This window comes from Podarcis vaucheri (assembly GCF_965113315.1).
Source record: "Podarcis vaucheri genome assembly, chromosome: 1".
NCBI lineage: Eukaryota > Metazoa > Chordata > Lepidosauria > Squamata > Lacertidae > Podarcis > Podarcis vaucheri.
Window position 1 is genome coordinate 84,863,114 of NC_138759.1, and position 25,182 is coordinate 84,888,295.

Genomic DNA, 25,182 nt, shown 5'->3' on the forward strand with positions numbered 1-25,182 from the left:
GGTTCTTTTCAAATATATATTTTGTCCATCGGTACCTGCCCTCTGGGAAACTACAGGCGTGCCAGAGTCCTGTTGCTTTTATGTGATGGATATCCATAGCAGGCAGGCAAACAGGTCGATGGCAGAGATGCCACAGTGAGGTGGAGAAAGGAGAGGAGCCAATCCTTCTGGTCTCTCCTCCCTCCCCCATTCAGACAGGGCAGGGTCAGCATCACTTGGTACCTGCTGAGGCTTCCCTCCTGAGCAGAGGTCCCTCCACTGAACTCCTGATCTTGCTCCTCCTCCTCCTCCTCCTCCTCCTCCTCCTCTGCCTGTTATATGCCCTCTCTGAGGATAGAAGCAGCTGCCAGATGGAGGAGGAGTAGCATCCTCTGCATGGGCTTTCACACTCTCCAAGCATTTGTGTAGATCTGGCCACATTGCGGGGAGGGCAAGGAAGTGGGCAGTGGGGCAAGCGGCAAAAAAGAGGTGGACCTGATCAGAGGTGGACGTCCACTGAGGGCATCTCACCCAAGGGACTCTCCCTCCTCCCTCCCCAAAGCTGGAGCGGGTGCTGACCACATGCAGTTGTTCTTGCTGAAGAATTGTTATTTATAACTAAACAGGCCAAAGTGCAAATCCCTCTGCTTAAAACAAAGGTTAAAGGTGTATTGTCTGGCATGTAATGATCCTATTGCTCTTATTATACTGAGATAGAAATATGTAACTACATACACACTCTTAAAATAGGATGCTTTTTTTGCAGGGGCAATTAAATGTCAAATCTAGCAAAGAGTCAGGTCTCTAAATTTGGCAGAAATCTTGCCTTTCCTCTCCCTTTCTCCCGCCAGTCTCCAAATGCCAGTCCCATGACTGGGAGAGGACAGCAGTTTGAAACCACCCTTTTTTCACCTTTGATGCAAGAATCACATACACGTAGTTGTTAATTCAACAGCAAGTTCCCTGCCAAAGGGTGTATTTATGCTGATTTATGTCTATAGTATCTCGTATAGCAGTTTCCCCCTCTCGAAGCTCTGAGAGAAACAACAAATTAGATCCATTAATTTTGCTTTGTTTCTGCTGACCCCCTGCAAGACTGAAAGGGCCAGCCCCAGGCATTATGCTGCCTAAAGCAAAGGCCAAAATAGTGTTTCCCCCATTCTTTTATTATTTATCGTTTACATACTGCAACTTGCCAAGGTGGTTTCTAAGCCATTTACAAATATAAAACAAATTATCAAAAGTATGCTCAAAAGCCAACTGGACTGATTTGGCAACTGAATCTTATTTGAACACTGGCAGGGTCTGCCATCACAGCTGAGACAAGCAGGCTGATTTAAGAGTTGCAGGTCAGGCACAACTCTGCTTTCTCAACACCACCTTGCCACTGCTCCCTGCCTCTCTGGATCTGCTGCCTGAGGCAGCTGCCTCCCTCTGGCTAAGAATCTGGCTGGCTCTAAACCAGACCAGAAGAACTTCAGTCACAGTTGAGCCCAAACACCACAACACCAAAGGTTCAGTGGTTCAACTCCTTTCTGACACGGTCTTCTGGGAACTGGGAAGTTGAGTTGCCAGCTTCCCCTCCACCCCAAATATGACTTTAAACAGCTGCATAAAAAGAAGAAATTTCGTAGATCAGCTCCTTGCCCCCAGCATGCAGATAACCACGACCGGAATTTTTTTGACATGCTAGTCAGAAAGCAGTTTAAGGCACAAGTGCTTTGCTAGGAAAAGAGTTTGCGACCCAATCAGCAAGACAGAACGAAGAGGGGTCTTTCACATGCATTTCAATTTTGATTATTTTCGGTAGCCTTGACTGTTACTTAAGCACGTCAGGCTTTGAAATGCATCCTTGACCTTTCAACTCAGCGGTGATTTGCTTTGTTTGACAAAGCACAGCAGTGCTCTTCCAGAGAATGCAGTTCCATGCTAAAAAGAAGAATTTGCTTTCTTTTATCGAGTGAGTGACATATGTACACAACATGTTAACCGCAAGCGGGCCATACATCTGGCCTCTGTAATTGGCATCATTGAGTTTCCACTGAGACTGTCCCTTTGCTAGAGTCACAAAGCCACTAAATACCAGATAAAGCCTTCTCTGAGCTGAGCCTTGCACCTTACACGGAGAGCCCATTTTCTATATAGATGAACCCAGATCTGAAGTACCGATACAAAGGCATTAGCTATCCACTTGGTAGGCTCCAGTAGTGATCGCAGGTTCAAGTTAAGTCCTGCTCCATGACTGCGCCAAGAAGCTCTGCACTTAAGCCCAGTTTAACTTTCTGCTTGCAAAGCACCATATTGATGTGGAGAATAAGAGAAAAGGCTTTCTCTTCTAGCTTACTGTTTCAGAAAAGGAAAATAGAATGGCTAGATCAATATATTTTCTCAAATTATGTGACACCGTTAGCATTGAAGCAGTTTGCAATCCAGGTTGTTTCTGTGCAGGCTGATCCTATGCATCTTTACCCAGCAGGAAGTTCCACCAAGTTCTGTGGTGCTTACTCTTTAGGGCAGTGTTTCCCAAACTTTTTTGGGCAACGGCACACCTGTTTACTGAAAAAAATCTCGCGGCACACCACCATTACAGCCCCGTGACGTCAGCGCGCAGCGTCACGCCGGGAGGGACGCACAAAAGTGAAAGTTTTTAATTTTTTTCCCTTCCCCTTGCCGGGGAACCTCCAAGCTTTGGGGGTGGGGAGGCAGCAGAGCGAGGGACTGAGGGACGGTGGCAGCTGAGGCGGCGGCGGCTGTTGTGGTGGTGGCGGCGATAGCGGGCGGAGGAGGGGGCGGCGCCGGGAGTTGCTGCTGCTGTTGTTGCTGCTGCTGCCCGGACATGCCGGCCTCCTCCTCCTCCGCTGTCTCGCGCTCCTCCCTTTTGCACGCGCTGCCCCGCCGCTCGGCACCACCACCGCGGAGCCGCCCCTGGCTCGACGCGGATCCTCGCCGCCGCCGCCTCTCACCGCCCGACTCACCCGCCTCCCTCCCACGGCACACCAGCCAACGTCTCACGGCACAGTAGTGTGCCGCGGAACACCGGTTGGGAAACACTGCTTTAGGGCATGGGTTAAGAGCCTTAAAGTTCAGGACAACAGGCAGGAATGCGAAACCTCAGGTCTGGGGCCAAATGCAGCTCTCCAGGCCTCTCCATCCAGCTGTCAGGGCATGCCCCAGACCACACATCCCCAAGAATGTGTTGCTCCCTCCTTGACTTCTTTTGCCTGGCTGGAGCATGTCCCTGAACAGTGAAAATTGTAACAAAAGGAGAGCCCTGGCAGATCTGGCCAATGGCCAATCTAGTCCAACATCCTGTTGTCACAGTGGCCAACCAGTTGCCTAGTGGAAGGCTGTAGGCATGATCTGAGGGCAACAGCACTCTCCCTCCCGAGGTTTCCAGCAACTGGTTTTCAGGAGCCTCCAACGAAGGTGGCAGAAGATAGCCATTCTGGCTTGCAGCCAATGACAGGCTCCTTTAGTCCTCATCTAAAGCCATCCAAGTTGGTGGCCATCACTGCCTCTTGTTCCTGGTTTTTATGTGCCTGGAACAGAGCAGTCAGGTGAGTTTCTCCACCCACTTTTGCCTCTGCTCCTGCCCTCCACTGGCATGTGGCCCCTGGAAAGTTTCTCACAAAGCAATGTTCCCCATCACTGTCGATTCCTAAATGTGGCACTGGCAGTTTTTCAGTGCTAACCATTAATGGGACCCCTTGGCAAAGGGACTGGATAAGGCACTTGCATCGATCCAGCTCAGTTAAGCTTGGAAAGGAAAACAATATCTTGATGGCTAGAACACCTGGCTGCATTTAATTTCTTACAATACCAGGGCTGGCTCAAGCAAGCTCTCCCCAATGGCACTTCTCCATCTGTAACACCAGGTTCCTTTGAATGTATGCAGCTCTTGGCTGATTCAGGGAATTTAGGGAGCTGCACAGAAACAAGTCACTCCAGGATATTGCAAATTTCTCACTGCATGGTCCAGAAGGGCAGAGGTAAGGGGATGAATGCATAGGACAGGACAGTTACCACTGGCTGATTCAAGATGCCCTTGTGGAAAAAAGGACAGAGCCTCCTCTTTCCTCCTTTAACAATGGGAAGAAAGAGGTGGTGTTCAGAGTGGCAATCTACATTTCATCAGGGCTTCATTTAGAAGAGGAGAAATGTCAATAGTTTTCACTCCTTCATTTATTTACATAGCGCTTGGGGAGGAAAGGAAGGTCACTTTGCCCTCTGTAAAGCCTGATAACCGCCATTAGTAAATAGTGGATTAAAAAAGAGGAGAGAGAGAGACTAGTTAATTCACTTGTTAAGCTGGCTGCGCAGAGGGGGCAGCCTCATATTCCACTGCTTTCCTATTTTCTCTTCCAACAACTGAAAGCGGAACAATGTGGAATGGACAGATCGCTCCTTAATTATCTTCTCCATATGCTTCCCTTCAAAGTGTTTGGAATTGGTCTCCCTTACGGAAGGGACATAAGCACAGGCAGTGCTGGGGATGCTGTGCAGGCACCCAAAAGGAAATTCTACAGCAAGGTAATAATACAAGCTGCAGTTTCTGACTCACTTGTTCACAACAAGACAATCTGAATAATGGCTTCGTCTGCATCATTTATTCCTTCTCCCTAGTTAGGAACAACATAGAAAGTTGCCTGATACCATGCTCTCTAGGACAGGGGTATCTCCCAGCTGGGAATCTAACCCAAGACCTTCTGCTTGCTAAGCAAATTCTCTGCCACTGAGCTACAGCCCTTCAGTAGGCCCTACCCAGGGGCAGATCCACTATGAAACTAATGAAGTCTAAGCTTCAGGGCCCCAATTCTATAGGGCGGCAAAAACTACTTGCTTAGAAACATTGGGTCTAGTAGAACCAATCTGAGTTGCATGACTCTAATGGATCACAACACACAATCCCAAAGTTTGAGAGTCAGTAGCACAGATGTTGTAAACAACCCCATTGAAGAAGATAACATTGGTTACCCAGACCTTGTTTCTGTAAAGAGGCCCCCATAACTGTTTGAGCTTTAGGGCCCCCAGAATTTAGGTCCACCAATGGCCCTGTCCAGGGCAGAACACTCCAACTGTAGACGCCACACCCAGTGGACAGGCTGCACACACAGGACTCTGGTCACAGGATCCAGTCCTTTGACTGTGGCAGCTGAGCTGTGTCTAAGCAGGGCAGTGGTACACAAATACTTCTTCTGTTTAGGAGTCTGTGAGAGCTCATAGGAACAGCAGGTCGACAAGGTGTGGGATTAGCACCCGATGCAGGAGTACCTGTCTGGAGGAGTTGCTGCCAGGTATCTTAAGAGCAAATACAGAACCTGAGCTGCAGCAAGCCCAATTTCAAATATCAACCCCTGCATCAAGCCATACCCTTTAACCTAAAATTTGGCAAGCATCCTGAGTAACAAGGCTCTTGCAAAGATGGCTGAGGTAAGGTACGCAAAGCATTTAGCTTCCCATTCCCCAAACTGCCCTGCTGTAATAGTTCAGCATGCAGGAGAAAGTGAGGACAGAGGTCTATTTTGCCCAATGGCAGGGATGGGGAACCTCTGGCACTCCAGAAGATATCAGGCTCTGCCTCCCATCAGCCCCAGCCAGTATGGCCAATAGCTAGGAATTGGGAGTCTCAGAACCCAGCGGCATATGGAGGGCTACAGCTTCCCTGCCACTGCCCTATATGGGGTACTGCACTCCTCATGGCAAGCAAGCAGCACCGGTTTCAGGGTAATGTGGGTGGTTTTCCCACACAGGGTGCCAAGTTGAGTAGGTGCAAAACAACAAACAACAACAACAAATGTATTTATATGAGTACCTACTAAGAAGATCCATAAAATAGGCAACTGTACCAAAGGAAAATATTGAGAAAATAAGAAATATTGGGCGGGGGGGGGGGAGGAAATTTTTGCCTTTGCTCAGGGCACCATGTTACCAAAGTCCACCTTTGCAACTGAGCAAGGCATAGGAATTTGTGACTCATCCCAGCACAACAGATTTTTGCCACTCGTCCTAAGGATTGCCCATGCCCAGCTCAGGAGCAAATTGGACTTAAAGGTTAGCAACCGGAGCAAATGGTCACCCAGACGTCAGTGGCTGTGATTACTAATGAGAGCAAGTTCGGCGCATCTCTTCACACAAACAGAGGCCAGTGTTGGTGGCAGTTCTCGGGGAGAGCCAAGCCCCCAGAAGCCTTTTGGAACGACGCGTCTTCCAGTTTCCACAGCGGCTCCGCACAAAAGAAGCAAGAGAGACGCTAGGTTTTCCGGGGGGTTGTTGCTGTGGCAAAGATGAGGCGGGCTGCTGGCTGCCGCGACAATAGCAGGTCACCCCCCATCATCTTCTGTCTGGACAGGAAGCCCTGCCTGCACAATCTCGTGGATGTTTGCCTGTGTTTAAGAGGAAGGATGGGCAGGAGGCACGAGGCGGTGTGTAATTTGTAAAGATTCCATGCTGCGATGTAGCTATGCGTATGTGTGTTTGTATCTTCCCGAGCCTTCATTCTCACATCCCTCTCTCCCCCCCCTGCTGCTCTGAAATAGCATCTGGGATAAGGGGTCATGAATATTTCACAAGGATAATTACCTGACCTGGAAAGACTGAGCCCGCTGGAGTCTTGCTGGCAGATTTAATGGCACTTTCCTCCCGTTTCACGGCTCAGCATGGCCCGCGCTGCAGCTCTGGCCTTTGCCTGCACCCCTGCCAATTAACCCTAACTTCATACTCATTCACTCCCTTGCCCACCCTTCCACAGGAACACCAGAGAGCTGGTTCTGTTGCTCAGTCACCCCAACGTGTACGTGTGTGTGTTCAATTCTCCTCACCTTCCAGCTCCTAAAACCCCTTTCAATGGACCTGCCTATTTAACCTGCCTCAGACAACACATACACACACGTACACACACGTATGCAAACCTCACACCTGTACTCTCACATTTAACTTTGGCTACGAGCAGCCTTCTACCTGCTAAAAATAACCCACTCTTCCAGCTCTAACATCCTCTCTCTCCCTTATGTGAAGTTAAATTAAGAAAGCTGCTGCCCTCGGAGTGGGATAATATACACGCTCTTCTTGCTGCTTCAACCCCAACCCCGCCCTTCTTTCCACATATTAAAAAAGAGCCTCTCTAGCACCATCTCTCTCTATCACAATTTGCAGGCACCCCAGGGCAATATTAAGCACTATAAAGCCAAGCATTCTGGTGCTAGCCACCTGATCCACACTCTCCCTGTACACATACCCCAGGGCTCTATTGAATTTTTATTTTAGGAAGGTTGGGATCGCTCCTATCTTTACAAAACATACTTGCAGCCTATTTCGAAAACTAAAAATAAAAAACGGGGGGGGGGACTGGTTGCAGAGACTTGGAGAGTTTTAAGATGCAGATAGTTCTCTTGCTGGCAAACTTAACAGGGGAATGGGGACAAGAAAGGAGAAAATGCTATTTTTTTTAAAGCATATCATGTTGCCAAAGGAGGACTCTCTCGGCAAATAATCAAAAGAATTAAGCAGAACATGTCCTTTTAAAAAAGAAACCTGTGTGAGGAATACCAACACTGAATATTTTCAATTTAACACGGCATCCTAAAAGACGATTTTTGATCCCCTTCCAGTTATCAATCACAAGCCTCTCTGTTTAGAATATTAACCCTGTACAAGTATTTATACCCAAAACATATACAATAACTGTGTACAGTGGTATCTTGGGTTACAAACTTAATTCGTTCTGGAGGTCCATTCTTAACCCGAAACCGTTCTTAACCTGAGGCGCACTTTCACTAATGGGCCTCCTGCTGCCGCCTCACGATTCCTGTTCTCTTCCTGGGGCAAAGTTCTCAACCCAAGGTACTACTTCCGGGTTAGCAGAGTTTGTAACCCAAAGCGTTTGCAACCCAAAGCATTTGTAACCTGAGGTACCACTGTATAACAGGAGTAAGAGCTCAGGAAAAGGGAGGTAAGTACTACTGGCATTCTGAACATCTGATGCCCATTCCAGGACTGGAAGGACTCTCCCTTCAATCTGAGAGCAGGCCATCTTTCTTCAGGGTGGGCCAGAACAAATTATTAGGATGCTCTGAAAATGAAAGGATTCTTTCCCACCAAAAGCTTTCATACACCCATGGGAAAAACCTTGTGATGAGGAACCAGTAGCTCTCTAGATGTTGTTAGACTACAACACTCCTCATTCCTAACCACTGGCAGGCTGGCAGGAGTTGAAGACCCCCAACATCAGGAGTATGTCCAACTCTGCCTTTATGAGGACCCTCCCTCTTGACATAGCTTCCTCTCTCTATGGTCCACATTGCTTATAGAAGCAACTTTCAGTGGAGGTAGCAGGGTGTTGCTCTTGCTGCTAAACAGGCTAAGGGTCCATCCAACCCCTCAAAGACTATACTGTAACACATTTATTACAGCCTAAGAACATAAGAAGAGCCCATCCACTGTATCAAGTAAGTGACCCATCTAGTCCAGTATCCTGTTCTCACAGTGGCCAACCAGCTTCCAGAAACTGCTATTCAGAGGCATACTGCCTTTGACAGTAGTCGAGGCAGAGAACAGCCATCAGAGTTAGTAGCCATTGATAGCTTTATCCTCCATGGATTTGTCTAATCATCTTTTAAAGCCATCCAAGTTGGTGGCAATCACTGCTTCTTGTGGAAGCATAAACCCTTAAGGAGTATTATCCATTGCCAAAATAAATGTGTTTGGGTTTTATGCTACAGTGCTCTTGTTTTTGCTGCCAGTAATTTCTTCCAAATTGCTATGTCCCAGCCAGATTTTATATTACCCCTAGCTCTTTCGGACACTAACCTCTTGGGCTATATATGCAACAACACTTCCAGGACCACACTATATGGTTACTATGGGGCCAGCCAGGCTACAACAGCAACAGGAGATGGCTTCAGGTCTTCCTTCCCATCAGCATCTCTGACAGCCTCTATATCTAGGATTTGTGAGAATAATCCACTGCTGGAATTTCTCCAATGAGGCCTTCAAGTAACATTCAACTGATGGAAGAGGGCGGATTATAAAGTGTAGCCAAAGCTTTAGAGTTAGGGTGTTTTAATTGTTGTCCATTTTTGCTTTGTAAACCACTTTGCTAACTTTCTGCTGAAAGGCAGCATATAAATAAATACTGTAAATAAGCTATGCAGCAGGCTAAGACAGAAGTAGAGGCTGTTTCAACCCAACTAAGCCTAGAAAGACCTGTGGACTAATGTATCTGAAAGGAGCCCTTGTTCCAAAGCTCTGGGCCTGTTTTAAGCAGGTACACTTTTATAAAGTAAACATGTGATAATGAGAACACTTGTATAAGAAAAGGCACACATTGGGAAGCTGGACTCAGTTGTGTTTCTTTGTCAAGTGTAGCACTCTGCAGCAAACGCAGGTTACACGGCAGCAGACATAGGCCACAACTTCAATGCGAGTGAAGACCAGTTGCAATAACAGAATTTCTGAAGAAACCATGGATGAATGGACTGGATCTCTTTCAATAACCAAATGACTGGCTTAAGGGCTACTCCAGGGCTGTATCCATACAGGAATGTGTAGTGAGAAATGAGTAGCCTTTGACAGAAGAATGAGCTACTCATTTCTAGTTAACTTCCAGTCAGCCAACCATTACAGACTTCTTACACCTCATCATGGTTCTCTCCGCGTACCCCATTACAAACTTCCTTGAGTGACCAAGTCCACCAAGCCATACTAAAATAGTTTAATAGTTCTCCAACCAACCAATTTTTTGGCCTTTTTTTCAAGGGAAAATAGGGGCAGGGGAAGACATGGAGGCACCAGGGGTGGGGTGGGGAGAGGACACAGCCACACAAAAAATGAAGACCAGCAGTTATGAGCAAGGGCCAATTCACATGATCATGTTTATCATGAGATAACTGCAACTGTTGTCTAAGACTTGGTAGTATGGAAGAGCCAACACAGCCACTTTCATCATCATGTAGACACTATCCCTGCCAATGAAGATTAGATTACCGAGTGAAACATTGCACTTGGTAATTATTACCTGAACTGATTATGTGAGTTGGTCCCCTGGTGTTTAAACTAAAAACCCCAAAACATATACCAAATAATGGGAGAGGAGTCAAGAGTGACAAGGGCCCAAGATTCCTGTAGCCTTCTGCGGCTCAGGAGGAGAATGGTATTTCTTTTCTTTTTTTTCTGAGTTGAGATATCCTATCCGATTGGACAAAGCAGGTACTTATGTGCATGGTAGGGTACTGAAGAAAGAACAGAACCTCTGAAGATCAGATCCTCATTCATTCCGCACTTCCTTGTCATGCACAGAAGAGATCCCTGCTCTTTCCAGGATATGGAAAACACAGAAGGCCTCGTAACAGCCCTGGATAGCAGTAGCATTAAGGGAACATCTTTAGCGGAAATATGCAACACCCCAGAAATAAAAAGGGGGCACCCTTGCCATATGTTCACAAAATATGTCAGATACCACCCAGAAAGTGGCTCCAGTGTTAAGTCTCACAAATGGCCAGGAAAGCAGCAGCAACGGATCTAGTCTCCCTTTGTCCCTGTAGCAGGAGGAAGCTTAATCCCTTTGGCCTCAGCTAAGAGCTGGGTGGGGACCCATCCTGGCTTGGATCTCCCAGAGAGTCAGTTCTCAAAAGGCAGCTTAGCATCCAGCAGAGCAGCCACCCTCCATTGTCAAAACCAGGAAGGTCCCCAAAGCATCAGCAGCCAGGGAAAGGGAAGCAACAGGAAGCCATTCCTGGTACCTCCAGAGTCCAGAGAAGAACAGCCAGGTCCCGGGCACCCCTTTTTCAGCTGCCCCCCTTCTTCGTTGCCATAGCCCCCCCAGTAGCCGTCCTCCGTGGGTGGGTCATACTTGGGGCTGCGGATGTCATTCGCCGGCACGTCCCTGTAGAAGGAGGAGGGGTCGGCGGGAGGTGACCCCCCGAGGCCATAGAGGTGATTGGATGAGCCATTGGAGTGAGGGCGGGGGTGGGGGTGGGGGTGAGCTGCTCCATTCTCCCACTCGGGCCTGCAACCCCAGTCAAAGCCTACAGGGTGGTGGTTGCCCGGCGGGCAGCCCCGGAAGGCCGTTTCGTTGAGGCGGCGCATGTCGCGCCCCACGCGGTCAGCCGGAGAAGTGCATATGACGTCCGAGACGGAGACGCGCGTGCGCTGGAACCAGGCCCAGAGGGATCGGGCCCGGCAGTCGCAGGCCCACGGGTTGTTGTTGAGGCGTAGGAACTCCAGGGACGGCAAGTCTGAGAGGGTTTCCCCGGAGAGGGTGGTCAGGCTGTTGTTGAACAAGTAGAGGATGGTGAGCTTGCCCAGATCGCGGAAGGCCCAAGTCGGAACGGCATGCAGGCGGTTCCTGTGCAGCAACAGGCGGTCTAATCCAGACAGACCCCGGAAGACGTTCTCGGATAGCTGCCAGATCTTGTTGCCGTGCAGGAAAAGGTGGCTTAGGTTTGCCAGATCCACAAAAAGGTCGTCCTGGGAGATGGAGGAAGAAAGGACAAGCTGTGAAGACACCGCTGGCAAAAGGAACAGCCCCAAAGGCCTCTTCCTCCATATGGGAGATTCTAGGCCGATTGTCAACTCAAGACTGTAGACATTCATTGCTGTCTCCCCACCTTTCCAGATCTCTCCCACACAGCTACACAGGATTTACTGCTGGACACAAAGCCAGAATTTTATGAGGAAGTTGACTCCTGCGTTTTGGTTGAGGAAATGATACAGGCTGGCTCCTAAGTCCCCCACCCACAAACTTTGCCCGCCCTCGCTAAGGATGTGGCTTGAAGCACTGAGGCATGATCTGCAAATGCATTTTTGCTGCTGCAGGCCAGGCTGCAGCTCCCCTACTCTTAAGCCACAGCGCGCCCGAGGCCGGATAGGCATGTGGTTTTTAAGTGAGTCGCTGGCAGGGCACAGAGAACCTGCCTTCAGGGGAGGACCAGCCATGTGGGGGTGGAAGGCTGAGCAGCGCACCAGTTCCTTGCCAGTCTTCAGAGAGAAATGGCGGAGAGGCCTCCATTTGTCCTCTCAGAAGGCACATCTTAAACCATCTATGTGGAAACATGTCAACACCTCACCTCATCGACCCATCTCCCTGTGGGTCTGCCCAGTGAGACTCTCTCCTATCCATCTGCTTGCTGGAAACTCAGAGGAAATTCCCCATCTGTCCTCAGGCTCCACTGCCAGTCATTTTTCTTCCTTCCCACTCCCATCATCTTTCCTTGAGAATATGCCCCACAAGGTCAAAAGGAACTTAAGCCCAGAGGACCACCAGAGGAGAAAGGGGTCCATACCTCCACGGCCCACCTGGGAAAAAGCTCCCCCTTAGAGGCCAAAGACAGTGGCCCAAGTTTGACGCTAACCCACAACCAAGCACTCTGGCTTACCTGCAGGCAAAGCAGGTTGTTCTCCTGAAGGTAGAGGTATTGGAGGCTGAAGAGGTTACGGAAGATGGTGGTCGGCAAGCTGCTCAGCTGGCAGCGGTACAGGTGCAGAGACTGCAGCCGCTCCAGCCCGCGGAAAGTGTCTGCGTCCAGGGTGCGCAAATTGCGGTTGTCCCCCAGGTCCAGCCACTCCAGAGCTTGGAGGTGGCGGAAGGTGCCCGGCTGGATGGAGGAGATGTTGTTGGAGTAGAGCCAAAGGGTGACGAGGCTCGGCCCAAACATCCCAGGCCGCAGGGTCCCAATCAGGTTGTTCTGCAGGAAGAGGCGCTGAGCATTGGCGGGCAGGACCCGTGGCACTGAGGAGAAGTTGTTGGCCTGGCAGCTGACCGTGGGCGGAGAAAAGTAGCAGGTGCAAAGCATGGGGCACATGGCGGCCACCAGAGGAAAGGCCAACAGGAGCAGGAAGGTGGGAGCCAAGCCTGGAAGCAGAGAAGGACATGCAATGAGATGCTTCCTTCAGCAACCATCACCCCCCGCCCTTATGTGGACTATCCTAGGAGTGGTCCCGCCTTCCCTGTCCACCCACTACATTGCTATTTCAAGACAGCTATTTATTTAAAGCTGGGCTGGGGAAGCTGTGGCCGCCTAGATTTTGTTGGACTATTAACTCCCATTATCCCAGTCTACTGGACATGCTAGCTGGGGCTGCTGGGAGTTGGAGTCCAATGACATCTGGAAGGCAATAAGTTTCCCACTCATGATTTAAAACAGGGTTTCTCAAACTTGGGTCTCCAGCTGTTTTTGGACTATAATCCCCATCACCCCTGACCACTGGTCTTGCTAGCTAGGGAAGATGGGAGTTGTAGTCCAAAAACATCAGAAGACCTAAGTTTGCAAAACCCTGATTTAAAATCTTTCCTCTTGAGAGCTTAAGGGGGCTATTCCCATTATTCTCCTCCTCATCTTCATCATCACCCCACCCTTGCTCTAACCACTACACCACACTAGCTCTCTTTAGTACTCCCCCAAAATACACACATACTACCCAGATACTTCAAAGGTTCAGTTGTCAGGCTTCCAGTTAAAAACATGATTTTGAAAGATCAAAACAGAATGTCAACATTGTGTTCTTGATGGGTCAGTTACATTTTCCAGCTCTTTATCTTTGATTTACTGGCTATTACTTTGATTTAAAAGAAAAGAAGAGAAAGAAAGCCAAAATCCTCCCACTTTTCAAGAGCTGCGATGCAGAGAGAGAGATCCCAAACTGTGAGACTCACAAGTCACCAGAGCTGGCAACCCTGCGAGGCGCAATCCCACATGAGGAGGCATGCTCCCCTAGGCAAGAGAGCCAAAGATGTCATCCTTCGCACGCAATTTCTCACGTGAGACCCCTCCTCCCCGTGCAAGTGTGCATGGTCCCCAACCTCTGCATGCATGTGTGTGGGCAGTGTGACGTGGCAAACGAGTAACACAAGCTGCCGATCCGTTTCGGTAGTTCACACCACCTCCACGCGGGCCCTACACTGCCTTCCCACTCTCTCCAGCCTACATGCTGCTCATGACAAGTTCCGCACAAACGCAGGAGTCCTTCAAGGAGCCTCGCCAACACCCAGAATGCTTCGACACAGCTCCATCTTTACCAACATCAACAACATTGTAAATGCCCCCCCCCCCAGGGCAGGAATATGACAGTCCCCATGTCCCTTCAAATAAGAGACACCTGAAATCACACACTCCTCTGCCAGCTTAACTTTATAGTTTTGATACGTTCACTGTTTTGGGACTTGCATGAAGCATACTGGGAAAAGCCTCCTTTTGGCTACACCAGTCATAGATGGGAGATAGGGGTAGTGTACACACTAAGCACAATTTAAGCCCATTTCGCTACCTCAAAGAATTCTGGGCACTGCAGTTTCCTCCTCATAGGGTTATAATTCCCAGCAGCCCTTTACAAATCCCAGCATTCAGAATTCTTTAAGGGAGGGTTTCACTCCACAGGTCAGGAGATTCACAAGTGCGGCACCTGAAAAGGCCAGGACCCCCTGCCCCACCCCTCCTTTTGCTGTAAGATTACAAGCAGAAGTCTTGCACTGACCCAGTTAAACAGAGCAGGAACACAAGGGGAGGGGCAAGCTGAATGGCCACTGGGACAAGAGGGAATTGCAAGACAGCTGCTAACAGATGCCAAGGTGAAATGCTGCTGCCCCCCCCCACCAAATCCACCACAGAATCCAATTCTTCCCCCTCTTCCCAGTTTTTTAAAAGAATTCTGTTTGTGATCAGTTTTGGACTATTACCGCAAGCTGGTAGCAAAGAAACATAAATTTTCAGCAACAAAAAAGTCCTAACTTACATAACATATGCCATGCCAAGGAAAGGAGTGTCTCTCCCACCCCCCACCCCATTTTTACTGATGGGTGGCTTCGTGACAGTAACAGGCACAACTTTGGCAGGATATGACACAGGCAGGACTGGGATTCAGGTTGTGAATCAAATTACAGAACTGATAGTCACAAAAATACATGTCGATTTATAGCTCCAAAAGCATGGCTTTGAGTAGGCAGCAACCATGCATGTTCCACAACCAAAGAGACACATGAGGCAAAATTCTGTTTGCAGGACCTGTTTTTCACCCCTGAAGTAGGGAGGGAAATCTGCCCTGACCTCCCTGCTCCCTTCCTGCCCAAACACTTCCCCTAAAACCCTGGGGTGGGGTGGAAGGAAGCCTATCTTCCTCAGTGCCATCAGCAGTGGCCATTTCCTCCAATAATGGCAGGCCAGTTTTCCCTCAAGGGAGAACAGGGAAAAAGCCTTTATCTTGAGCAGAGGGGTGGGGGCAGAGAAGAGAGGGAGCTGCAGCTGCTACTAATGTTGACTGCTTGCCTCTTGTCTCTGGACTCCTCTCTCTCTCTCTCTCTCTCTCTCTCTCTCTCTCTCTGGTGCAGTGGAACCGGCTGTAACCCAAGGAGTCTCATCCATAATTCAGGCCTGTGGCTTTTCGCTGGAGCTTGGGCAGAGAAAAAGCAGAGGGGAAAGGGATTGGAAGCTCCACATCTCTCCCCATAAAAGCCCTCTGGCCTCTCTGCCTCATCTTAGGGGGAAGGGAGGCTTGCAGGCAAGTTCTAGATACTGCTGACCTCCCTATGCCCCATCCCAGCCAACTCTCACACCCCCACCCTTGAATCTCATGGGGGTTTTCACAGCAAATTCCTTCTCAGTTCCACCCACCCCACATTTCCCCAATATTCTCAGGAATTACCCACCCACAGTTACCTTCCCGGTCCCCTCTCCAACCTAATCCCCCCCCACAAAATAATCATCGTATGGGGGACGCTTTGCTTCGATTCCTCCCCCCCAGCAAATGCAAGAGGTGCTCATTCATAATTTTCAAGGTGAAAAGCTGAACGACTCAGACGAGACCGAGCGCATTTGTATGAGACCAAAAAAGCTATTTTACTACCCATGTTGCTAAACTGCAATGAGAGGAGATGTTCTTGGCTGGAGCACTAAGAATGTGTGCCCTGTAATCCCCATCCAAGCCGACACCAGCACCCCCACCCCCGCTCTTAAAGACATTTCTCCTTCCTAAACTGCTTCTCCTGAGATTTAAAACCCTTGATCCTTCCCTCAGAAGAAAACTTCACCAAATGTTCATTAACCTTGTGAGAGGATTCCAGTCCATACTACGAATAGCACAAGCTCCTCAATGCACTCTGGCTTTTAAACACTGTTATGGATGGATTTTACCATTCCCTTGGGAAGGTGCAGGAAGGTGCAGGTGCAGGAACAACTTGCCCCATGATGGGAAGGAAGAGCATGGGGGCATGGGTCACATGCAGCAGGGTTGTTGTGGGGGCAAGAGAGGAGAATCAACTTGCTGCGGGAAAGGCAAGATAAAAATGGTAACAAATAATCAAAACCGAAAATAAATCAGATCTGTGCCTACTAGCCAGGAAGAACTTGGGAGGGGGAGGATTAATACAGAAGTTTTCTACCACCACGTCAAGACTGAAAGCATGGTCTGACCTGGGATGCACAGCTAGATTGGCTCCATTTTTAACTCAAGAGGTAGGAGTGAAATCAATGGCAGTAGATGTGCTCTCAATCCCAGGAGGAAGGGGATGAAATGAGACAGTATTTCCAGTTCTTGCAGAAAGTCTGGCTTCTTAAGGGACACCATTTCCTCCCTATCTTGACCTCCACCTCTTGATCCTTGCAGCTCACGAGGAACCTGCTCTCTCTCAAGCAGGAAGGAACTACAGAAACACACATCACACCACCTTTCCTGCAGGCTGAACATCTCTTCTAAAAATCAGGGCATGGTATTGACTGGGATCCTCCAAGGGGGAGAGCCTCTTCTCGCAGCCTTGCCCTCCCTCCTCTAGATGCTGTACAGCTACCCTGGCTTTAAGAGAGAGAGAGAGGGAGAGGAAGAGAGAGAGAGGCCTATGTGCTCCTTTGGCTGCCAGCTGTTGGTTTTGTCTTCCTCTGCCAGAAGAAAGTAATGCTGATATCCAAAGTTTTAATGCTGGAAAAGTCAACTAGGTTTAAAGGTTCTCAAATCTTTTTTTAAATAAACAAATAGCATCCTGATGAATACTCAAATAGTGGGTGCAAAGGGCTTCTCCTGAAAAAGGCGGCTATATTCAATGGGCCATGTTTTGTGTCAGCCTTTTGAGCTCATCATCCCATCGCTTCCCTCCCCCAGCGCCTGTTCTGAACCTTGGAGATCTTTTAAATGTGTTGGCGCCAGATTAGGGTCCAGCATGCCGTGATAGCAGCAGTGCTGGTGCTCCATTAATCAAGTGTTGATTCCCGTCTTAACACACCAGAACTCTCCCCTACTATGGACCATTACTGCCCTTTTGGAAAGAGCCTTTGCTGACCCCTTACAGGAAGGATTGGTAGCTGTAAGCTGGAAGATTGGCAGCTGGACAGACCCAGACCCGAGAGGGGTGCCATCTGACTTGCCAGTTGCCAACCTATTTGCAGTTAAAGTGGCAACAGGCCACTCCGTGAAAGAAAAGTCAAGGATTTGGCCCTCCAGCATGATTCCATTCACAGAGGGAATGCTTCTTCTTCCTTCCATCCCCAAGGGGTTTAATGGCTGGTCAGGGCTTCACATATCTGTTTACTGGCCTGCTTTCAAGGTGGGAGGCAAACAGTGGGCAGGCTCAGCCTACTTAGCTATTGTTGTCTTGGGGAGGGTCCCCCCTCCCTCAGCATTGAACTTTCTCTTTATGTTTGCAGTGTAGATTACAAGAAAAGGGAAACATGGAGGAAATTAACTTTGAAATTAAAAGAATAAACTGAATCAGAAGATATGTGCTTACAAAAGATCTGTGCATGCTATCCAGTCAGACAGAAGGAAATAAATAAATAAATAAATAAATAAATAAATAAATAAATAATGCACTCCAGAATGCCACAGATTCCCTCTCACCACATCACATGGTTTGCCTCTAGACCTGGTTGCTTAACGATGAACAATTTTCCATCTGGAGCTACAAGTTGACATGATCTATGGGGGAGCTCACTGAGTCCAGATTTTCACCCCTGGTCACATACATCCTTGTTTGTGGCTGTCTGTATGGCTGGTCCAGGTACGCATGTCCCAGTGTTTATAGAATCCTGTGTCAGAATCAGCAGAGCTGCATAGGACAAGCAAGGTAGGGCCCATCCGGGGAGCTGGGGTGCCTGTGTGTTCCAGTGCAGGATCTGGCAGGAAGCGCTACTCAGTGTGCGATCGGATACCAAGGCAGGCAACACTCAAGCCCTGCTCCTAAATCTGGGGAACCATGGTGGGTGCTGAGATCAGAAATGACAACTCAGTTGTGCGTAGGCTGGGGGGGTTAAGACAAGTGTCCCTGGGAGGGGCCAGAGGTAGCAGGTCTGACGTAGCTGGTGACGCGGATAAAGCTGAAAACAACCCAACTCCTCTTTCGTCCATAATTTAACACCCCCAAAATAAGCAGCTGCCTGTTGTTGCGTAACCCATTGGGGGCCAGGCTATAAATGGCAACAAGCAGAGTAGAGCAGAAAGCCACCGGCATCCCTCCAGCCAGCCAGGCAGGGCCATTGCCTCGTCTGAACTCTAGCCCGGTCTCCTGATCCCGGGACCCACATGGGCCATGCATCTGTCCTGCAGGACAGCAGCGCCAGGGAGATCTGCAGCACCTGCCATTCCTTGGCTCCTGCCTCATTCGCTGGCAGCGCACATCCTCCGTCCTTTATGAATTCAGCACTGATCAGCCCTCCAGAGATGGAGAAGCCCATTGCAGTCTCTCTCTCTCTCACACACACACACTGGCCCTGTCCATCACCTTTAGAGTCAATCTTCTCTCAATGCCAAGAAGAAGCGGTGCACATCCTTCCAACTTCAGGACACTTCACCTTGCTTGGAGAAGAGAACTGGCCTTGCTGAGCTGGAGGGGGAAAGGTCTCCAGTTTCCTCTGTGCCTACAGAACCCAACCTCCTAGCCTCCGGAGCCACTTTTGAACGGATACCCCTCTAGAAGTTGCACAATCCTGTCCAGGTGGCATGGGGGGGGCTGCTAATGAGGCTTTCTGAGCAATTTTGAGTCAGGCAAATTAGACCACTCCTGTAATCTTCCTTGGGGCTATCCATCCGAGGTGGTTAAAACCATCAGAAGAGTAGTGCTCTCTCTCACACACACATACATACACACACAGCGTCCTTCGCCAGGACATCATCGCTAGTGTGTGGTGCTTGTGTGCCTCCACATGAGTAAGGCACCGGATCGGGGAAAGAGCAGTTATTTCAGAACAATCAACGCACAGAATAACTGGACAGCCCCAGAAGACGCCCATTATCTCCAGTCCACGTGAGCATAATAGCGCCTTTGGAAATGGTGCCACCTCAAGGTCGCCTTGGGGCTGGAGTGGGCAAACAACCGAGTGCCTGCGTGTGTGTGCCTGCGTGTATATTCCCACGAGATATTTCCCGTGTTCTCGAAAGGGACATCTCAAGGGGATGGGAAATAAAGCTTCGCTTTTCCCTTTCCTTTCTGAACTCAAAGGAACAACCCCCAAATGGACTCCTGACCGATCGTGCCCCATTCCTCCCTCGCTTTGACAGCCAGTTTGCACGCGAGGTCCCGTTCATCTCCCCGCCCCCTAATAAAAAAAACCCCACAAGTTATTTTTCCTCGCCCACCCTCACGATCAAAACATTCGTGTCCCGCATTCCAGACCTCCCGAAAACGGATGGAGGGGGTGGAGGTGGGTGCTCCTCACTTACCGTACAGGGTGGGTCCTAGACGGAGCCGCATGGTGCCAGGCAGGCTCGGTGGAGGGACGGAAGAAAACGGCAAAAAATAAGAAAGACAGACAAAACCTCAGGAGAAGAAAGGGAATGAACGAAGAGACAAGGAGGAGGAGGAGGAGGAGGAGGAGGAGGGAGGAGAAAGCAGTAGCGGCGGCGGGTGGGTGGGTGGGGGGCGGGGAGGGTCGTGATCGCCTCGGAAGTCCTCGCTGGAGAGCAAACGCGCTCGGCGTCCCGGGACTCCCTAGAGAAGCTCCTGCGCGACGGGGCGCAAGGCGAGGGGTCGCGGTAGCCCGGGCGCCTCTGGGCTCAGTCTGCGGGGGATCATGGCCCGCCTGGGGCCAGCCAGCCAAGCGGCCGGCCGGCCAGCCACCCTCCTTTGGCCCGGCGGCGGCGGCGGCGCTACCCTCCGCTCCGCCGGCGAGAGCTGCCGGACGGAGGCTTCATCCCGGACGAGCCACCTGGCTCCATCTGCTCCGCTCGGCTCAGCGCGCGCGCGCCGCCCCGGCGCAGCCAACCACTCTGCGAAAGGGAGCGCGGGCGGCCGGGCGGCGGCGCCTTATTCCCAGGGCCGGCTGGGGCTCCGCCCCCCCGCGGCCGCGCTTTAACCCTTTCGGAGCGGGACGGACGGACGGGCGGAGGGTCGTCCTCCCCTTCGTCCTCCCCGATCTGCTCTGCCCACTGCCGCCCGGCCCACCTTGCCCGGCAGCCCCTCACTCGGCCCCGCCCACCTGCTTCCCGCCCACGCACCTCGCCCCACCCTGCAGGCGTCATCGCGTCTGGACTCCGCGGGGGGTCGCATGCCCTGCCCTTCCCCTGGAAAGGGGCGGGGGGCGGGGGGCGGGACGGGGCGCCCGCGGGAAGTCAACAAGAGGCGCCACGCGCCCAGACCTTGCGCTCCGCATTAATTAATACGAATTAAACATTCTCGCTTCAGTCCCCACGGGAGACACTCCCCCCAGCTGCCCCACCCCGTGCACACTTACTTGGGAGTAAGCTCCCATTGAAGCCGGTGCTTTCTGGGGTGAATGAATGGTTGGGGAAAGAAAAAGTTAAGGAGATCTGAGCATGCGCCCCCACCACTACACCTGTTCCGACGCGCACCTTCCCGATGGCTTCAAACGTGGATTGCGCCTCCTGCACAGAGAAGCGGAGGTTGGAGGAGATGAACTGTGTAGCCAGGCACTTTCTGAGAAGCGGCTGGAGGCCAGGGCATAAGCCTAGCCCGCCGCACGCTAGGTGATCATAGAAAGAGGGTGCTTCTGAGCATGTGCAGAGTTTCCCTTCTACCTAGGAACTGCAACTGGATTTGGCTGAAGGCGGGGGCTAGAGGGATTAGAGGGCACGGCTGTCGAGGAAGCGCGACCTCCTCAGCACCCTCTCTTTGAACAGAGCAACCGTGGGGAGAAGTTTCTAGTCTCCGGTGTGTTTGGTTCGTGCTTGTCTCACTGCAAAAAGCGGGACTGTTCTTTAGGGTTGGGAAATCTGGTTTCGTTTCCATTGGAAAGATTTCGAGGTATTTCTCAGCAGCCTGACAGAGCGAGCGAGCGGGGTGGGGGTGGGGAATCGGAGTACCAGCGCCTACTTCCCCCAAATCGAAGTACCGTACTTGGGCAAGTGACCTCGCCAACTCGCTCTCCCCAAAACACACACACGCTTAGCGGGAGAGGTTCGGGGCAGAATAAAACGCAGCTCCATGGAGCTGGAGCAGATGGGAAGTCGCTTACACTGAAAAACAGCCGATATATAAGGCTGAAACAAGTTTAAGGACGCAGTTCTTTCGTGTAAACGTCGGGGCTCTGGGTACAGGCGTGGGGACGTTGCGGCCTTTCCAATGTTGCTGGACTCCAGCTCCCATCATCCCTGACCACAGGGCATACTGACTAGGGCTGATGGGAGTGGAACCTCATCCCATGGCTCATCCAGAAAATTTGCCCTATGGGAAGAGCATGGAAACAGGAAACGCGAACCAAGAGAAAGTCTGCGCGGAGAGCAGGCGGCGGCACCTTTGCCCCTACTGCGCTCAATGGCGCTTGCTCCCACAGTCGGTGCGTCCAGGATTCCAACCTCGGTGCAATTGGGATTTCTCTACCGCCTTTCAACAGACGTCCCCAGGGCTGTTTACTTAAGAAGGAGGGGGGGACACACAGACAGGTTACTGTGCAAAACGAAGCGTCCCCTACTAGAAGATACATTCTCGACAAGATTTGCCTTTCCCAGATAGAAAAAGCTCATCGGGATAGTTAAACAGCAGGACGCTCGTCCTTACGATGGGCGGGAGGAGAGCACAGGCAGAACGTCTACGTCGTAGACATTCAAAGACGCACTTAGAAAAGGGTCCCAAGGGTCATCTAGTCCAACCCCCTGCAATGCAGGAATCTTCTGCGGGATGGGTTAGTCAGTCAGCGGTGATGGACACAGGAAGCTGAGGTGCCTTTGCAGTGGAGACTGGCGACCCATTCGGGCGGATAGGATGGGGCAGTGCCCCCCAACCTCAGTCTGCTCTCAGCCAGCCTCCGACTTGCCTACCGCCTCCAGTCCAGGAGGTAGCGCTGCCTTTTAGCAAGGGAGGCAGAGCGGGGCAAAACCAGAGTGACTTGGCTCCCATGTGCTCTGGCTCCACCTACTGGTGACCTCCCTGCCACCCGCCCTACCAGTTTCAGTTGTCACCGGCCACTATTGCCTTTGGGGTGGGACTTTGGGGGCAGAACAGAAGTCCAGGACTTCCAAGCGCAGCAGGGTCGGAAAGGTTAAACCCGATCCCAGGGGCGGAGGAGGGCGCAAGACCACTCAGCCCAAAGCCTCACGGTACCTAACTGCACCGCGGCGCCGCGCTAGATCCAGTTGTCTAGTCATGCCAGAACGTGACAAAACCTGGAGAGTCCTCATATGATGCAGCGCCTACCAGGAGGGGGGAGGCAGTGTTGTGCAATGGTTAGAGCATCGGGATGCGGGCCAGCCATGAATTTCCACCCAGCGATGCTGAGCCGTCAGTCCCCAGTGCTCATCCTAAACAACCTTGCGGGGTTGTTGTGCGGTAGAATGGGGAGAAAGGAAACCAGGAAAGCGGACGACAGCACGGGACTTTCGCCCGCGAGAGGGGCCAGGCTCCCCCGGGGCAGGTTTCCGTGTCCCTCCCCCCCCCATCATCGTCCCCTGTGGCGGAATGCGGGTGATCGAGGAGGACCTGAAAGACGCCAGCCAAGAAAACGGAGTCTCTCTGGGCCAAAACCAAAGGGGAGACTCGGGAAGGAGCGGGAGGAAGGTGGAGGAGAAGGAGAAAGGAGCCCGCGCAACTGACAACCTGGAAGAGGCGCCAGCTGGCCGAAGCTCTGCCAAAGACTCCCTTGCCAAGAATCGCTGCTCTCCCAGGAAAGGAAGCCGCCGCCGCCTCCCTTATTTATCTCGCTCCTGCTCGCTTTCGGGCCAGTTCGATTCCCACGTGAAATGGGGGCGGGGGCAAAAGTCAGGATTCTCCCTTCGCAGGACTTTCTCCATCAGGCATTAAAAAATAAAATAAAATAACCGATTCGTATGTCAAAGGCTCTTGGATATTTTTTTTGGGGGGCAGGTAAACCCCGCCCCGCATAATCGATCATAAGATGCGGTGCACGCAGTGGCGTAGCGTGGGGGGTGCAGGGGGGCCCGACCGCACCGGGCGCAACATCTGGGGGTTAGGGTTAGGGGCGCAAATCCACGGGTTTGGGGGCGCAAATTACTTGCCTTGCCCCGGGTGCTGACAACCCACGCTACGCCACTGGGTGCACGCACACTATTTGAATGGCAATGCCCATCAACTTTGGGTCGGGGCAGCCCCTCGAATATTTTATTGGGGGTGTGTGTCGAAGGGACCTCAGCTCCCAGGAGTTCGCTTCTATGCAAAGGCCCATGGACCGAAGGCGGAGAACCGGTGTAGGAGCGGAGACCGCGGAGTGGTCAGAGCTGCGATCCTGGCGTGCTTTACACCCGAGTCAACGCGCGGGGGATCGGGTGTAAGGGTGTGCGAGCTGAAGGTCAAACCCTTTTGGGTTCAGAGCCAAAACCACTCTCGCCTAGATGGTCCTCGATTAGCTTCAAGCAGATCGGAGCATTGTCCTTCCTTCGCGCCAAGCTCGCAGGGTTGGTGTAGGGCAGCGCTAGGAGAAGATGGGTTAGAGGCCGACTTAGTCGTGCTTAGAGTAGGCTCGGTGAAATCCAAGAGTCTAAGCTAGTTACCTCCTGTTCATTTCCATGGGTCGGTTCTGATCAGGACTAAGCCTGCAATCCTGACCCGCCCCCTTACTTGGGAGCAAGGCCATGGAATTCCAAAGGAATTACTTCCGAGTAGACATGGTGGAGCTTCCGCTATAAATCTGGAGCCAACCCAATCTAGGCGAAATTCCTGAAACTACTGTGGCGTTGTTGTTGTTGAATAGGACGTCCCTATTTTCAGGGGAGAAATGTTGGAGGATATGAGTTAGGCCTCAAGAAGGCAGGTTGCGCCACTGCCATACAAAGTAGCGGGTTTAAAATGCCTGGAGATCGCAGCCCATCCCTAATCACATGGATCGTAAGTAAATGCTTTAGGATCGCCATCTAATAGCCACGCAACCGATCCAATGCATGTTTGAAATCTGGAGTAAGTCTCATAAGACCCATGGGACTTACTTCCAGGTAATAATATGCGTAAGACTGAAGACTGGAAGTTTGTTTTACGCTCACGCAGGTGGGATCAGGTACTCCGACGGATCCGTCTAAAAGTCCTTGGCATGGCTAGCTTATGCAGTGGCAAGTAAACTGAAAGGGGTTTAAAAATGGAAATGTTGCCGTTTCTGAAGACGAAAGATTTGTGGGTTTGGTCCATTTTGGTTACCAGAAACCTGGGCGAAAGCAAAACAAACAAACTAAAAACACCCTCCAGTCAAATTGTGTCATAGACTTGGAAGTTCTGGCAAAAGCTGAACATTTTAGGATTTACAAAAATGCTAGCTTGTGACCAAAAATCAACCCACGTCGAACAGCTTTAGTTATTATAACTTGGAACATGCCAATTTTTAATGGTTGTTTTTTTTTTTTTAATCGAGTGACAGAACGTACACGCAGGATCTTCTTAATCTGCATTAAGTAACGGGAGAAAGAGCTCTCGGTGTAAATGACCTCATCGCGCGATGCAGAGGAGTGGGCCGCAATTGTCATTTCGAAGGAGATGCGCCTCTGATTGGCATGGCTTGGGAGGAGGAGGCAAGTCGGAGGTCCAGGGGGAAAGTGTGTGTGTTAGTTGGGGGGGGGGAGATAAGATTCTACCACCCAGTGTTGATGAAGAGCTCTGTAGAGCGTAGGGAGGGCTGGGGAGGGGCTCTTCAGTACAATCTGGCACCGAGTTTGTTTGCCTCGCTGCCTCCGGAGTGAAATATCACAAGATGGAGAGACAGACGGTGAGGGTGCAGGTGGGCGGTGGCGGGCGGTAGCTCAGGCTGACTCAGGGGGGCCGTCATCCGCTTGGCTGGCCATATGCGGCTCGCTTAGGGAGGGAGGATCGCTCCCACAATGCACTGGGGCCAACCAAGC

General features: G+C 51.1%; 1 protein-coding gene across 2 annotated transcripts; it reads right to left on the minus strand.

Annotated features, from left to right (window-relative positions):
- Nucleotides 1-9,674: 9,674 nt before the first annotated feature.
- Nucleotides 9,675-20,312, minus strand: RTN4RL2 (reticulon 4 receptor like 2). 2 transcript variants are annotated; one of them, XM_082211849.1, is made up of 3 exons: nt 19,612-20,312; nt 12,351-12,826; nt 9,675-11,442 (listed from the first exon to the last, which is right to left on the minus strand). In XM_082211849.1, the coding sequence occupies exons 1-3, from the start codon at nt 19,640-19,642 to the stop codon at nt 10,645-10,647; spliced, it is 1,305 nt and encodes a 434-aa protein (XP_082067975.1). In that variant the 5' UTR covers nt 19,643-20,312; the 3' UTR covers nt 9,675-10,644. The 2 variants fall into 2 exon arrangements, with proteins under 2 accessions (XP_082067975.1, XP_082067976.1); XM_082211850.1 differs by lacking the exon at nt 19,612-20,312 and adding an exon at nt 15,234-15,566.
- Between the last annotated feature and the right edge of the window lie 4,870 nt (nt 20,313-25,182).

Excerpts from the sequence above, each read along its gene's own strand:
- RTN4RL2 (XM_082211849.1), bottom strand. The coding sequence starts at position 19,642 with ATGCGGCTCCGTCTAGGACCCACCCTGTACG. Across the intron at positions 12,827-19,611 it reads TCTAGGACCCACCCTGTACG|GCTTGGCTCCCACCTTCCTG; the intron begins GTAAGTGAGGAG and ends CTCTGCTTCCAG. Across the intron at positions 11,443-12,350 it reads ACAACCTGCTTTGCCTGCAG|GACGACCTTTTTGTGGATCT; the intron begins GTAAGCCAGAGT and ends TCCATCTCCCAG.